The 15314-nt window shown below is 31.3% G+C and overlaps 1 protein-coding gene across 1 annotated transcript in view; it reads right to left on the reverse strand.

Moving 5' to 3' along the window:
- The window catches only part of LOC104818001 (probable sulfate transporter 3.4), a 5244-nt gene extending 4358 nt beyond the window's left edge, over window positions 1-886 (reverse strand). Inside the window, exon 1 of the mRNA XM_010547425.2 lies at window positions 445-886. Coding sequence (XP_010545727.1) covers window positions 445-795 — 351 coding nt within the window. The 5' untranslated portion in view covers window positions 796-886. The remainder of the gene's footprint in view (window positions 1-444) is intronic.
- Between the last annotated feature and the right edge of the window lie 14428 nt (window positions 887-15314).

The following is a 15314-nucleotide window of genomic DNA, read 5'->3' on the forward strand; positions in this document are numbered from 1 at the left end:
ACCCCCCCCCCCCCCCACTTCAAATTAAGTGATGAACCTCATTAATTACGGATTTTTTTTATTAATTACGGAATTTAGGCCTCAAAAAAGAAAAGATAAGTGCTTTTTAAAAAAAATATATAGCATTTTTTTGTAACAATTATGATAAATCAACATATACTGACATAAATATATGTGTAAATTAAGGAAAAAAGATCCCTTTTTAATAAAGACCTAAATCTCTCCGCAAATGTCATTTTAACACCAAAAAATGTATTTATGATTTATTTATTTTTATGAATTTCGGTATCCTAGAAAACCCTTCTAAGAAAACTCAAAATATTTTCACCCAAAAAGACCTTTTATTTTTCATCTTTACACAAAAAAAAAAGAAAAAAAAAATATATAAAAAATCATTTTTTTTGCATGTTGTGTAAATAAATAAAAAATGAAGTTGAGAGGTACCTGAGGGATGGCGAGACTGGCAATGGTGAGACCGGAGATGACGTCGGACCTAAAGAGCTTGAGATTGTAAAGTGGACCCCACGTGAAGATGGGGAACAGGCTCTGCAAACACAGAACCAGTTTCGTCCTCCATGTCTGGTTCCTGAATCTGTACAGCGGATCGTCGGGGAAGAAGATCTCCGAGACGCGATGCTTCAGCTTCTGAAACGCCGTTTGCTTCGGCGGCATACAAACGCTGTGTATCTCCACGATCGTCGCGTTCGCGTTCGAAACGCCGGTCGCTGTTTCCGCGGCTGTGGCATTGCAGGGACACGACATGTTTTCTACTCTGTTTGTGCCATGATGACCCATTTTGACTGGTTTTTTTTTCTGGTTTCTTTTTTTTTTATAATTAGAAGAAAATATATGAAAATATGTGAAATTTCGGGTAAAAGATCAAACTTTTTTTTATGCGTTTTTGGGGTTTGTTGGATTTGTGAGGGGAGAGGGTTTCATAGGTTATGTATTTATAGAGAGACGATATGAGAGGGCGGTTCTCTGTCGCAAAAGCAGTCTTTTTTTTTTATAAGGAAAAAGAAAAGAGATTTGTGTTCATTTTACCATTTTTTTTATATAACCTAAAGTAGAAAAAATGTCATCGGAGTGGCATATATAGAGACCATGCAAGATGCAAAAATATAAATTACATAGATTATTTATGGTATTTTAATTCTATAATCCATGGAGTAGATGGAAAGAAATCTACGGATTGGATGTAAAATGATGATGATTATCTATGTATGATGTAAGATATAATATGGATTTATACAAATTAATTATGTTTCCGTGAACGGGCGTTGATTCCCAAGGTGTTAAATACGGAAGGATAGTGGGGCCTCCACTTTTAATGGTCGCCATAAAAATAAATAAATTCTTTTTTATTGAAGTTAATCTTATCATGATTCGGTAGGGTTTGAGACAGAAATTATGGAGCCAATGTCAAAATGGAAAAGGAAAATTAAAAAGAGGAAATAGAAAATAAAAAAGGCATTGTAAAAAACAAATTAATAGTAGTAGTTTGGAATTTTAGTTTTGGGTCTTAATGCTTTGGTCTTTAAAAGTTAAGAAATTATAAAAATATTTTTTTTTATCTAAGGAAAAATTTTGGTAAAAGCATAAAAAAATATATTTTTGTTAAAAAATTTTAAAACCGAATTATTCTTTTTCGAGTTTTGATAAAACCATAAAAACCAATATAACTATAAAAATACGATTTCTGTCCTATCCAAGATAGATATATTGTCTAAAACGAAAACATAAGGTTAGTTGCTATTAACACATATATGGTCCGGTTTAGCATTCTTTCTTTTCTACTTTGAATTTCTATGCTACCGTTATGGAACTTTATATATATATATATATATATATATTATGTGAAAACAAATTAAGAAAATATGTACATAAAATATTGAAAAAGTGCATGAAAATTTATAAATCTAAGCTCATGAATATTACAAAGTGCTGAAACACAGACGAGTTTAAACCAATATATGCAATCTTACAGTAAAATTAATATTTGTTAATATTAAATCTGTTAATATTTTATAACTTCATACTATATTTTAAAAGATTTTTCAACTATATATTAACTTATACCAAAAACTATATATTAACGCATTAGTTCTTGTTTATATATATATATATATATAATATTGATTATTAGGTGTGGGAACTATTTCATCCACTCACATTTACTAGAAGAAAAAAAAATTGAAACAAATATAGAAAAATGGAATCCAATCTGGACCGTTCGTAGTTGAGATTCTAGGTTTGAAGTTTCATGCCTCTCCTTTTTTTTTTCTTGCCTTTTTTTCTATCTCTTTATTTTTATTCCGTTAAAATAAAGTTTTGCATTTCTCTTTTTTTGGCCGTGCAAATTTTTTTTGTTGAACCGTGCAAAATTCTTAAATTGGTTGTAAATTCTGGAATTTCTTTGGTCTTATTATTATTTTAAACAATTTTTCCGTATTTTATTTCCAAAAAATTCACAATATATTTACAAAGTATATGCGGTCAATGATCATTTCTAATTTAAATTATTTTGATTCGAAACGGGAAATTTTATACTATTGTTTTATGTCTTCTTCGCATGTTGAGTTGAAAAGACTAATCCCAACCAATGCACAGTTCAACTCACTGTATTCAATGACACACTCACTCTATTTACAAGAAGAAATATTTAAAAAAATTAATTATTTTACATTTACTGTATTCGATTTTTTTTGGAAATATTACAAAACTATATGAAATGTAATTTTTAAAATAAAATTTAAAAGGTAACGAAAATATACGGGACTGGTGCTCCTATTATGGTTTTAAATTTTTTTATCATGAAAAAAATATTTATTATTAATTTAAGGGAAAATGTTTTTCTGAGTGAAAATAGTAAAAGACTTTATGGAATATATATTTTAAAATTTAATTAAAAAATAATAAAAATCGAATGGGACAGGTGCTCCATGCATTCCCTCTGTGTCTCTCCACGACTCTGTTATCCTTAAAAAAAAAACTAAAAATGAGTACATTGCAAATTTAAACACAATAAATTCATAAATGGGACATTATAAATTGGAATTTATTAAATTCATTTAGATTTTGTTGTGTCGACAAAAGACTATACCTAAAATGTGTTCATCAATGCTACATACATTGTATGTTCGGTTCTTGGAGATCTCTACCGAAATATTTGCATGACGAAATTAATGTTCTTAATAGGTGTGCCTGAATTAACTGCTACGGGTTTATTATCACCTTTGTCATAAAATATTTAACGTTTCTATATTAAAAAAACCTTGCTAATGCACTGAGAAATAAAAAAGGATAAAATTAATAAAAATAATAAACAATTCAACTTTAAAAATATAATGGATTTATCGTAAATTTCTTCAAGGCATTATTTTAATAATCTATAAGTAAAATGAGTCACTTAATGTTTTGACCGTTCTATTTTATGCTAGGAGAAATTATTATAACTTATTAAAGAAAACATAGATATATTTAGCATTATAATTAAATATAAACGGGAGACAGTGAAAGTATAATTAGAGATATAAAAGAAATTTAGTTGACACATTTGAAGATTTTTGAGCCCATATATATACATAAAGAGTGTATCAATAGACTTATATTTGACCACTTTGTTAATCTTTCCTAGTTTTCCAAAACTAAAGCGCCCATTAATTAATCCCAACACTAATCATTACTTATTGAATTGCGATTCATCAATTCCGCTACAACGGCGGTTATATTTTATCTAATAAGAATATAATATATAATATTAATAACGTCAATATTTTATCGTTTTTTTAAATTTTAGAAAAATTATATTTATTTGACCTTATATATATGGGATTTCTGTTAAATTTATTCTGCATTTAAATTCTTGTTTTATTTCATTTTTTATTGATTTTATTTGATTTTTAAACATTTTATATTTCTGTTCTAATATAAATTCTGTAGTTAAAAATAATACCTACATTTTTTTTGTTTCATAAAAAAAAAGAACATTCATTTCATGTTTTTTTTTGGAAGTATGAAAAGTTTGACTGAAAATCGTATCTTACCGACTTATGATTACTATTTTACCTATTTGTCTTTTGGCCCAACATTCGTCACAACTTGCTCCTTTTTAATGATGACTCTGTGAATAATTAGGCCTTAATTACACTAATGATTGTTAATTTTGGTAAGTGTTTTGTTTTCGTATTACATGAGGGTCCCTAACCCTTGGTTAATCTACCCCCACGAAATTAAGCACTGCAATAATTGCATTTATCTATCGTTTTTGTGAAATTAGCTCTATTATATATATATATACATATATATACATGATATAATTGATAACAAGATGTATAGATAGATTTCTTACAGGTTCATAATCACATATATATTTCAACTATACAACTATACTAATACCAAAATAATATATATTCAAACACACACACACACCCACATATATACCTGTGTATGTATTTCGCGTTGGTGTGCAATCGATCATATAAAAAATTGAGAATATATAAACTGTATCTAAACATTCTGGTATAATTGTCTGGTTATCCGGAAAATTAAAAACTACATATAATTTAATTGTGTTTAATAAATATTAAAATTATTTTGTAATTTTGTTAGATATTATTATATCCGGTATTTGAAATTAACAAATCCAAATTTATATTTGTAGTCATGAATATCCAATTTTTAAATAATTTTCGTATCTAATCTCCGCGGCTTGGTTTCTGGCCAACCACTCACCCAAAATGGTAGGTTTCAAGGGACACATATCTTTCCAAAGTTAAAGTGGCCAATACGACTAGCATAATGTATATGTATATATATACACACTGACACACATGCATATATAATTATATATATAAACATAGATATACGATGAATTATTGAAGAATCAAATATATAGATGATAATGACAAAGTGAACAACCATTCGGAGAGTTCCACATGGATTTTGTAAGATTCTTTTCCTATTTATTTTTTGTTGCAAAAGAGACCCGCACTTTATTCCCCATATCTCCCCTTCCCATATAGTTTTCATTTTCTTGACCTTTTTTTTCACGAGTTTTTTTTTATATTTGTTATGCAATCGTCTGTTAGTACTTTTACATATATAGAAAATAATTTAATTAGATAAATAGCCTTACATTTATTCTAATATTTATAGATTTTTTTATTAGTTTGGTCCGTAACGTCTATACCAGGTTGGAAACAATAATATTTTTAAGATGAAAAAAAAAGAGTAATTCTACCCGATATTTAGTGTTCGTTAGATAGATATTTCAGTTAAAATATTTTTTAAATTGAAGAAACAGAGAGAAAAGGGGAGAAAGAGAGTGAGAAACAATTTTGTGGAAATTTTCTCACTTATCTTTTTAAAATCAAAATAAAAACAGTACTTATACAATCTGAAACAAAACGAGCTAGCTAAACCGGACTACATGACGCTAAACCGAAAAACAATAACCAAAATCAAATGAACCCAAAGACATGTCTTCTTATACACTCCCTCAAGATGGAGCATATACATTTTGAATGCCCATTTTGGAGGTCAAATACGCCATCTGATCTATTGTAAGGGACTTCGTAAGAAGATCAGCAACTTGCTCCATTGAAGCAACATGCCTAACCTGTAGAAATCCACTCTTAATCTTTTCACGAACAACATGGCAGTCCAATTCAATGTGTTTAGTTCTCTTCTGATACACGAGATTACTAGCAATATGAATGGCAGATTGCGAGTCACAATACAGAATGACATGTAAAGGAAACTCGACATAAAGCTCCTTTAGCAAAGATGCAATCCAAGTGAGCTCACAACAAGTCTGAGCTAAAGCCCGATATTCCGACTCTGCACTACTTCGAGAAATTGTAACTTGTTTCTTGGATTTCCATGAAATCAAGCTAGTTCCCAAGAAAACCGAAAAAACCAGTCACAGACCGTCGCGTGTCGGGACAAGAAGCCCAGTCCGCGTCACTATAACTAATCAGAGACAGAGAATTATCTGCAGCATATAACAGACCATTTCAAGGAGAATTTTTCAAGTACCTCAAAACTCGATATGCTGCTTGTAAATGTTATGATCTTGGCTGTAACATAAATTGGGAAAGCTTTTTGACACAAAATGAAATATCAGGCCTAGTTACAACAAGATAAATCAGTTTCCCAACAAGTTTTCGATAATGAAAAGCATCTTCCAGTAGAATTCCAGAATCCTTTGTCAATTTTAATATGAAGTCCATAGGTGTAACTACTGGTTTACAATCTAGAAAACTAAACTCCTCCAGCAACTCCAAACAATACTTACGTTAACAAAGTAATATTTCTTTTTGAGATCTCGCCACTTCCAAACCCAAGAAAAGTTGCAGATTTCCAAGATCCTTAACCAAGAAATTGGAATGCAAAGTATCCTTGAGCTATTTAACCATCACGACATCATTCCCTGTTACTAAAATATCATCAACATAGACCAAAGCAGCCACAATCAGATCACCTTTCTTCATCAAAAACAAAGAATTGTCAGCATGTGACTGAGAATATCCAGCATCAATCAAAACATGAGATAATTTCTGATTCCATTGGCGAGATGCCTGCTTTAATCCATATAACGATTTCTGTAATCGACATACAGAATTTGAAGACACTTTCTCCTCTTGAAGTTGAGCAAATCCGGTGGCAAAGTCATGCAGTTTTCTTCATCAAGATCTCCATTCAAGAATGCATTATAAACATCCATTTGATCTAAAATCCAATTATTAGCAGCAGCCATTACTATAAGCAATCTAAGAGTGGTTAACTTTGCAACCGGACTAAAAGTTTCCACATAGTCTATTCCTTTCACTTGAGTATAACCTTTAGCCACTAACCTTGTCTTATATCTTTCCACAGATCCATCAACATTATATTTTATTTTAAAAACCCATTTACAACCTATGAGTTTTTTTTCCTCAGGCAAATCACAAACAATCCATGTTTTGGTCTGAGACAGTGCTTCTAACTCCAAAACCATAGCATCCTTCCAATGATTAAATTTCACAGTCTTTGTATAACATGTAGGGTCAGATTCAGTAGAAATGGAAAGAATAAAGTTTCTATATGAAGAATGTAGGTTATTATATGAAAGAAAGGATGATATGAGATATGGAGTAGTTTGGATAGAAGGTGGAGGTCTAGAATAGGTAATATGGTAGCAATGATAATCAGATAAGTATGCAGGTGCACGAGCTTGTCTGTGTGGTCTATGAATATTCTCTGATACTCGGTTATCTTCTGTAGACATTATATCAATAGGATTGTGAACTAGAGAAGGTGAAGGTGAAGAAACAGGGGACAAGACAGATTGAAGTAATGAATCATAAACAACTGTAGAAGAAGGAGAAACAGAGTCATAGAGAAAATAAGGATCAGAAGTAGACTTTGGAAAGAATGAAAGAGTAGAATCAGAAATAGACTCTGTTTTGAAAGGGAACTTATCTTCACAAAAAAACACATTTCGTGAAATGGAGACCTTATGAGTTTCAAGATCTAAATATAACCTTTTATACCCTGTGGATATCCAATGAAAACAGAAGGCTTTGCTCGTGCTGAAAACTTGTGTCGATCTTTTAAAAGTGTGCTAACATAGCACAGACAACCAAACACCCGTAAATTGTCATAAACAGGTTTTTGTTTTGTTAAAACTTCGAAAGGTGATTTATGTTGCAAAACAGGAGTAGAGAGACGATTAATCAAATATGCAGCAGTAAGCACACACTCTTCCCAAAAACTTAAAGGAATATTTGACTGAAAAAAGAGTGATCTTACTACATTCAAAACGTGCTGGTGTTTCCTTTCTACTACTGAGTTTTGCTCAGGAGTATAAGGACATGAGAAATAATGATAGATGCCCATTTGTTTAAATAAAGCAGTAAATCGAAGTTCGTTTGTTTGTTATGTTTTTAAGTTAAAACTCAAATTCTAAACTACACACATTCTAAAATCGTTAATTTTTTTATTATATAAATCTTTATATTTTATATATTGATAGAAATTCGATTCATTTATATCTACATTGATTTTGAGATCCAATGACATTAAATCTAGATACGATACCCTCACTCTTACTGATACAATGATTCACAGTTATTCTTGTTCCCTACTGAGACTTCGTTATTAATACAAGTTTCATCGCTCCTGTTCCTGCTTATTCCTCTCAAAGTGAAGACTTTCTCAGAAAATTTTCTCGAGAAAGTTTGTTCATCACTAAGAAAGTTCTCTTGAGCAAGTTACATCATGAACGACGGCAGTCACAATCCCAATACTCATGGCGGCTTCAGAACTGCATACGAGTTGTCCTATTTCGTGAGATTATCCGCCATATTCAGTTGAAATCATGGGCATTATCTAACCTAACTGCTTTAACCTTTGTCAAAAACTGTGTTTCAACCAAGTTTAGAGAAATGCGGAACTTTGAATGAACATCAGACTTAGAACGCAAAAGATAATCCATGTAACTCTAGAGCAATTATCCACAATGGTAAGAAAGTATTTATATCCTTCAGATGTTGAAATATGAAAAGGTCCCCACACATCAATGTGAACTAAATCAAAAGGAGAAGAAGATAACTTCCCAGAAATTGGAAAAGAAAGCTATTTCTGTTTAGCCATTGGACAAATACAACAATGATCAAATTGAGAGTCTGAATCAGAAAAAATTATCTGAGAGGATTGTCCAAGAGACTTTATTTTCAGGAATGAAGGATGTCATAATCTTTGATGCCAAATGTCAATGTTGGTTGTAGATACTGCAGTGCAAAGTGAAGAAGGAAGAGAATATCGAATGGAGGAAGGTTTCTGCAGTTCCAATATGTATAGATTGCGCTTTTGCTCACCCTTGCCAATCATCAATTCCCGAGTAGGGTTCTGAATCATGTAAGAGTTATGAGTAAAAGTGACTGTATAAGGAGAGAATCGTGTTAGAGCACTGATGCTCAACAGATTTTAACAAAAAGGTGGGACAAATAAAACTGAGGTGAGAATCAAAAGAGAGGTGAGAAAAACTGTCCCAGATTGTGTAACCTGAATAGCAGCGCCATTAGGTAAAGTGACAGTGACAGGTGGTATGGATTGAATATCAGAGAATAGAGATAGATCACAACATACATGACTCCTAACACCTGTATCCAAAATCCAACACACATGCGGTAGAGAAATGGATTTTTTAAAGGTAGATAAACTGGAAATATGGATGTACCTGGTGAATTCGGTTGGGGATGAGAGGCTGTGAAATCTGAACCATTGTAAGAATGTCTAAGGCCTTGTAATTGTGAAGTAAACTGTGCCAGAAGTGCTTCAGCCTTTTCATCAAAACCAGACTGATCAATGTTTGGTCCTGAAGTAATTGTGGTAGCAGGAGAATGTTCCATCATATAAGAAGCTCCAGTATCAACCATATTAACATGATTGTTTTGCCTGTTTCCTCCAAAAATTCAAGACTTTTGTTGAGGTTGTCTATTTTGTCATTTATTCTGTCCTTGATTCGCCTTGTATCCTGGAGGATAACCATAAATCTTGAAACATTTATCACCGTATGATTGTTCATTCCACAATGTGAACAAAACAATTTAGACCTGGGAGAATTCTGACTAGAATTGCTCTGTCCCGAAAAAGAGTATGGAGGCTTAGACTTAAGTTCCTGAGCCTGATACGGTGTTGAAGACTGAAAAGCCACTGAGTCTACATGACTGTTGTAGTTCAGCCTCTGTTGATCATCTTGTACAATTAGGTTATAGACACGAGCCAAATCTGGTAATGGAACTGACATTAGGATATGTCTTCTAGCAGGAACAAACACATCATATTCAACCGCATCAGAAACTTCACCATATTTCTTCTATCATGAAAATTAATTCATCTCAGCATTACAGATGCATCGACCACATGTGCAACAAGGAAACAGATCAAAATTCTTCAATTCTTCCCATAGAGTTGTAAGTTTTGTATAATACGCATTCAAATTCAAATCTCCTTGAAACAAGTTATCTAGCTGAAGCTGAATTGAGTAAACTTTCGATACATTTGTTTGCTTGTATTTCGTCTCCAGGTGTTTCCATATATCACTCGCAACATCGAGATATAATGCCAAACTCTTGATTTCCACCGAAACTGAGTTGTTTAACCACGTGCAAACAAGATCATTACAACGTTGCCACGCACCTGAATCAGGACGATTTTCTGCAGGACAGGCAACCGTTCCATAGACGAATCCAAGCTTATTCTTCGGACTTAGAGCTTTGATAATCGATCGGGACCATAGATTGTAGTTAGATTCACCAAGGAGTTTCTCCGTAGCTAGAACCAAGCTTGACGAGTCTCCTGATGAAGATATAAGGGATTCACATATGGATCTGAAGTTGAGGACGAACTAGAATTCACACCTGAAGCCGGAATCGGTGATTCATCAAAAACTTCAGCTGGTATCGACATCGGATTACAAAATCAAAATGAAAACTCCAAGATCATAGAGGCGCATGATACCATTTTGAAATTGAAGAGACTGAGAGAAAAGAGGAGAGAGAGCGAGAAACGATTTTGTAGAAATTTTCTCTCTTATCTTTTTTAAATCAAAATGAAAACAATACTTATATAACCTGAAACAAAACGAATTAGCTAAACCGGACTACATGAGCTAAACCGAAAAACAATAATCAAAATCAAATTAACCCAAATACATAGTCTTCTTATAGACATGTATAATCAAATCAAATTAAACTGAAAATTATTTTATGATATTCAAATTGATGTAAAAATCGATTGCATGTATTTTTTTTTTAAATTAAATTAATCGAATCTAAATTAAATCAATAGTTGGAATGACTTTGTCTTCCCGAATTTAATGTCCGTCTTTACTTTTGTATGTTCTAATCTATCTTTTATCGTTAAGAAATACAGATTGGGTGTCTAAAAAGTTGCAAAAACGTTAATCAATAATTTTTAAACCAATCTATTGAACATTTATTGCATGTAAATTATTTACTGAACAATAATATATAATAAATCATGTATTAAAATAAATGATTGTTTGCATTGTTATGAAAAATAGATGTTTGTTTGGCTTATTGATGAGCATTAATATCTTGTGGTAGTTTTAAGAGAAGTCACGTGACAGTAAATTTAATTAAATAATTATTGGATAAAAGGGTTCAAGATTAACTCCGCCAAGTCTATTAGAATATTTTTTTTAGTGCCGTGGACCGTTAAATATTTTTTAAATATGATCAAATGGAAATAATGGACGACAACCTTTTGACCCTCGTTTTGGTCGTGGCACGTGAGGAGAACCCATCTAACCAATGACACGTTTAAATGGATTTTAATTTATGGAGAAAATATAAATAAAGCTTCCCCAAAATTGCTTAGATTCTTATACATTATTTATATATACATATAAATAAATACACAAGAAATGCTGCTTTGAATCTTGATCTCCCACAACCCTTCTATCTTCCTCAAAATTATAAATATTTAAAAATCTGAGATTAAAGAAACACATCCTTTTCTTGATCTGTTTCATATATATATATATATAGTGGAAAATTCCTTCATTCTTGGACCAACTTGTATAGAATACATAAAATATACGCATATGTGTTAATATATACATATTTCTTTTGGATTGTGTATATGGGTTTACACACGCAAATATGTGTATATTTTTTTTTTCGAACTTTGTCTATTAATTAACTCTATAGTTTTTTTAACAAAAAAAAAACTCTATAGGTTTTTTTACATCTAAATCACTATATCATAGGGGTGTTACTATTCTGGCGTATATATGTATTTAGAGTTATATATAGTATATGGTCGTATTCTTCTTGATACATTAGTAGTCATATATATATATATATATATATATATATATTCCTAGCAAACGGGACTCCTGCAATACGCGGCGAGAAGTAGAAGCTATTGTGTTGTGTTTCCATTTTTTATATTCCTAATACCTAACCCCACGTACTTTTTTAAAATTGGGATTTTTATTCTTTTTTTCATTTACTCTCTCTCTCTCTCTCTATCTAGGGTTTTTTTTTAAAAGAAATATAATGGGAATCGTGGGGTAATTCATAAACAGTCAGCCACAATCGATGAACCATATTTAAGCATCTATCTTTTTTCATTATATTTTTGTTTTTATGAATCGTGGATCTAAATTTGGTTTCTTCCCCAACACGTAACTAATTCGATTTTTGATATACAGAAGATGGGATTCTCAAGAATATATATCGTTTGCACGCAATTACGCATATGGGGATAGGAGAGGGCACGCACGCATGTAAGTTGCATTAGTGGACGGTTTAAATTAATTAGTCAATGTTAGTGGCGTATTTAATTATTCCTATTGAAAACACATAGACGGTCCAAAAATTTATATATCATATGAAGAATCATGAATAATATAGTTATGCAAATACATGAACATATGGAATAAATGAATCTTTCTGAATTAAGTTGCCTTTTATTTCTAACTCGTGCATATATTTTTATTTTTTTTTTGTTTTGCGGTTGGAAATTAATAAAGTACTAAACACGAATATATGTCCTAAACAAGCATCTTTGTATTTCCTTGTAAACAATCAAACAAAAATTAAAATAATGTAACCGTCCATGTTTTACCCTCTCTATATGTATATATATATATATGCGTGTGTGTGTGTGTGTACCACTAGGGATGGAAGAAAATGCTCGTTTTGGTATAATCCTTAGTGTTGTTTTTGGCCTACTAGTTTCATTTTCTTGGAGGCCACGGTTGCTGGAAATTAATAAGTTCGCCAAAGTGGAAGATGCACACACACACACACACACACACATATATATATATATATATATATATATATAAGAGATGCATAATTGGCATGTTTTATTTGAGAAAATGTGATATATAGTGAGAGGATCATTATTATTCTTGAGAATCATCATTACAGAAACCTAATGTTCAATCTGTGTGTTCCTTCATTTGGGTTTTGACAAAATTTTCTCAATGGATTCCAACGCTTTGAAATCAAAATAGTTCTGATACATTGTACTTATATTATTACAAGTCCACCAGATATAAAAATACGATTTTAAAATTTATTCCAATGCCATGTTTTTCATGTTTTATTTGAGAAAATGTGATATATAGTGAGAGGATCATTATTATTCTTGAGAATCATCATTACAGAAACCTAATGTTCAATCTGTGTGTTCCTTCATTTGGGTTTTGACAAAATTTTCTCAATGGATTCCAACGCTTTGAAATCAAAATAGTTCTGATACATTGTACTTATATTATTACAAGTCCACCAGATATAAAAATACGATTTTAAAATTTATTCCAATGCCATGTTTTTGCATATTGATTTAAGTGACAGATCAAACTCAGTCATTGTCTTATAGATTCTGCCATGAAAAAACGTATCATCATGCAATAATAATAAAAAAAAAAGGAAGAGCAACAAAGAATGGATATCAACCAATGTTGCAGGTTCCAATGAACAAAGACAAGTCTCTATCAATACACGCACACATACACATGTGTGCGTATATATATATATATACATATATATGTATATATATATATATATATATATATATATGTGTGTGTGTTTGCTTTGCATTTGGCCTTGTAACTACAAATGGCAAAAAGACTTGGACGTGAATATGAGTGCATTAGGTGGATGGCCTTTGGTAAAATGGAATTCCGTCAGGGAATTTTGATTGGTCTATAAATTTTCATGTTTCAAAAATTTCATAAAGTGGACCGGTTTATTCCTTGGAATATACCTTCTCATGCTTTTTATCTTGCCTCCATGCAATCATTGCTTCTAATTGACCCGATTTTATTTTTTTTGAAATTTCAAAGGTAGAAATATTTAGAAATTGAATAATATATCGACGTGAGTAGCGGAGTAATCCTGAATTTTAGCAGATTATAATATACGAGAAATAAATGGTGTATTTTTAATTGAATTTCGAACATTAACAATTGTTTTAAATATCCATTAAGTTAATTTTTTTAAATGAGGAATAATATGTTAAGCATATGCTGGGTTGTTGTGTTGTTGATCCATCAAAGAACATTTCTGATGTCGCAAAGATTTTTTATATATTTTTTTTACTGAATTCACGTGTGAATTAGATGCTCTTGTTCGTTTTTACCATAAGATTGCCATTTTGAATAGCTTTTGAAAATCAAGAACAAAACGTTATTGTCGACCGTATTTTATACGAAAATGAGGATACATTGTTAGAATACATATGATTTCTGCTTTGTTATAATGTTTTTACATTGAATTCGGTATAACTGAATTTTGGCCTGCTTTGCATTTCAATTTTTACACAAATAAAGATCATTATCGATGAAAATTATGTAAAACCACCTATATAAAAAGAATGGATAGGAAGAAACCCTAAATTTCAATCGAGAATCCGGTATAATCGAGACTAGAAACCAAACCATATCGGTAATGAACCTAAACCGTTCTGAAATCAAACCAACCCGGAGAGATTGATCCAAACCGGATCAACAGATCAAATTAAAAAAAAAAAACAGGCAACTAACACAATAACAAAGCATATGTCATTGAAATATTCCTATATTTTGTTTTGCGATTCATCAACATAATTTAAACCGTGCGTTTATAATATATTTCGATTTGACTTTTGTTAATCCGAACAAAAAATTCAAAGCTTTAAATGATTTTATAAAACTATTTATTAAACCTCATTTAACAATTCTAAACTTCTCATTATATGACCAAAGGTGGTGTCCACACGAAAAAAACATTCTAAGCGGCAGAAAGTGAAAGTGCAATCTTTGTCTGATTTTATTTGCATTCCGAACTTCTCATTATGCTTCTAAATTCAATGATGATTTGCACTAATCTTATTTCTTTATATTACTTTGTCTTCCCTTTCAACTTCCAACTCAATTTTGCCTAACCTTTTTTTATTTTTTTGCGGTTTTTTCACATAAAGATTTATTAAAATATGCAATTATATTATTTTATTTTATTCGTGATAGGATTTTTGCTTGATATTCAATTAAGTTGTGCTGCGAAGTGAGAAGCATTGAAGATTGATTCCGGTATATTCCGGTATATGTTTTCTTATAGTTGACAAAGATACGACGACCCCTCTTTATGCCAATCAAAACCTATAATATGATTATATTTTCCTTCGTTACTATTATAATTTTCACACTTTTTTTGGTTACCGTGTGAGCCCATCGCAACAGCCGTTCGTACCGGACGTCGACAAACTCCGCGGATCGGAAATCATCTCGGACAGTAAACCTCCTAAATCTC

Source organism: Tarenaya hassleriana, unplaced genomic scaffold (genome assembly GCF_000463585.1).
Source record: "Tarenaya hassleriana unplaced genomic scaffold, ASM46358v1 Cleome28, whole genome shotgun sequence".
Classification (NCBI taxonomy): domain Eukaryota; kingdom Viridiplantae; phylum Streptophyta; class Magnoliopsida; order Brassicales; family Cleomaceae; genus Tarenaya; species Tarenaya hassleriana.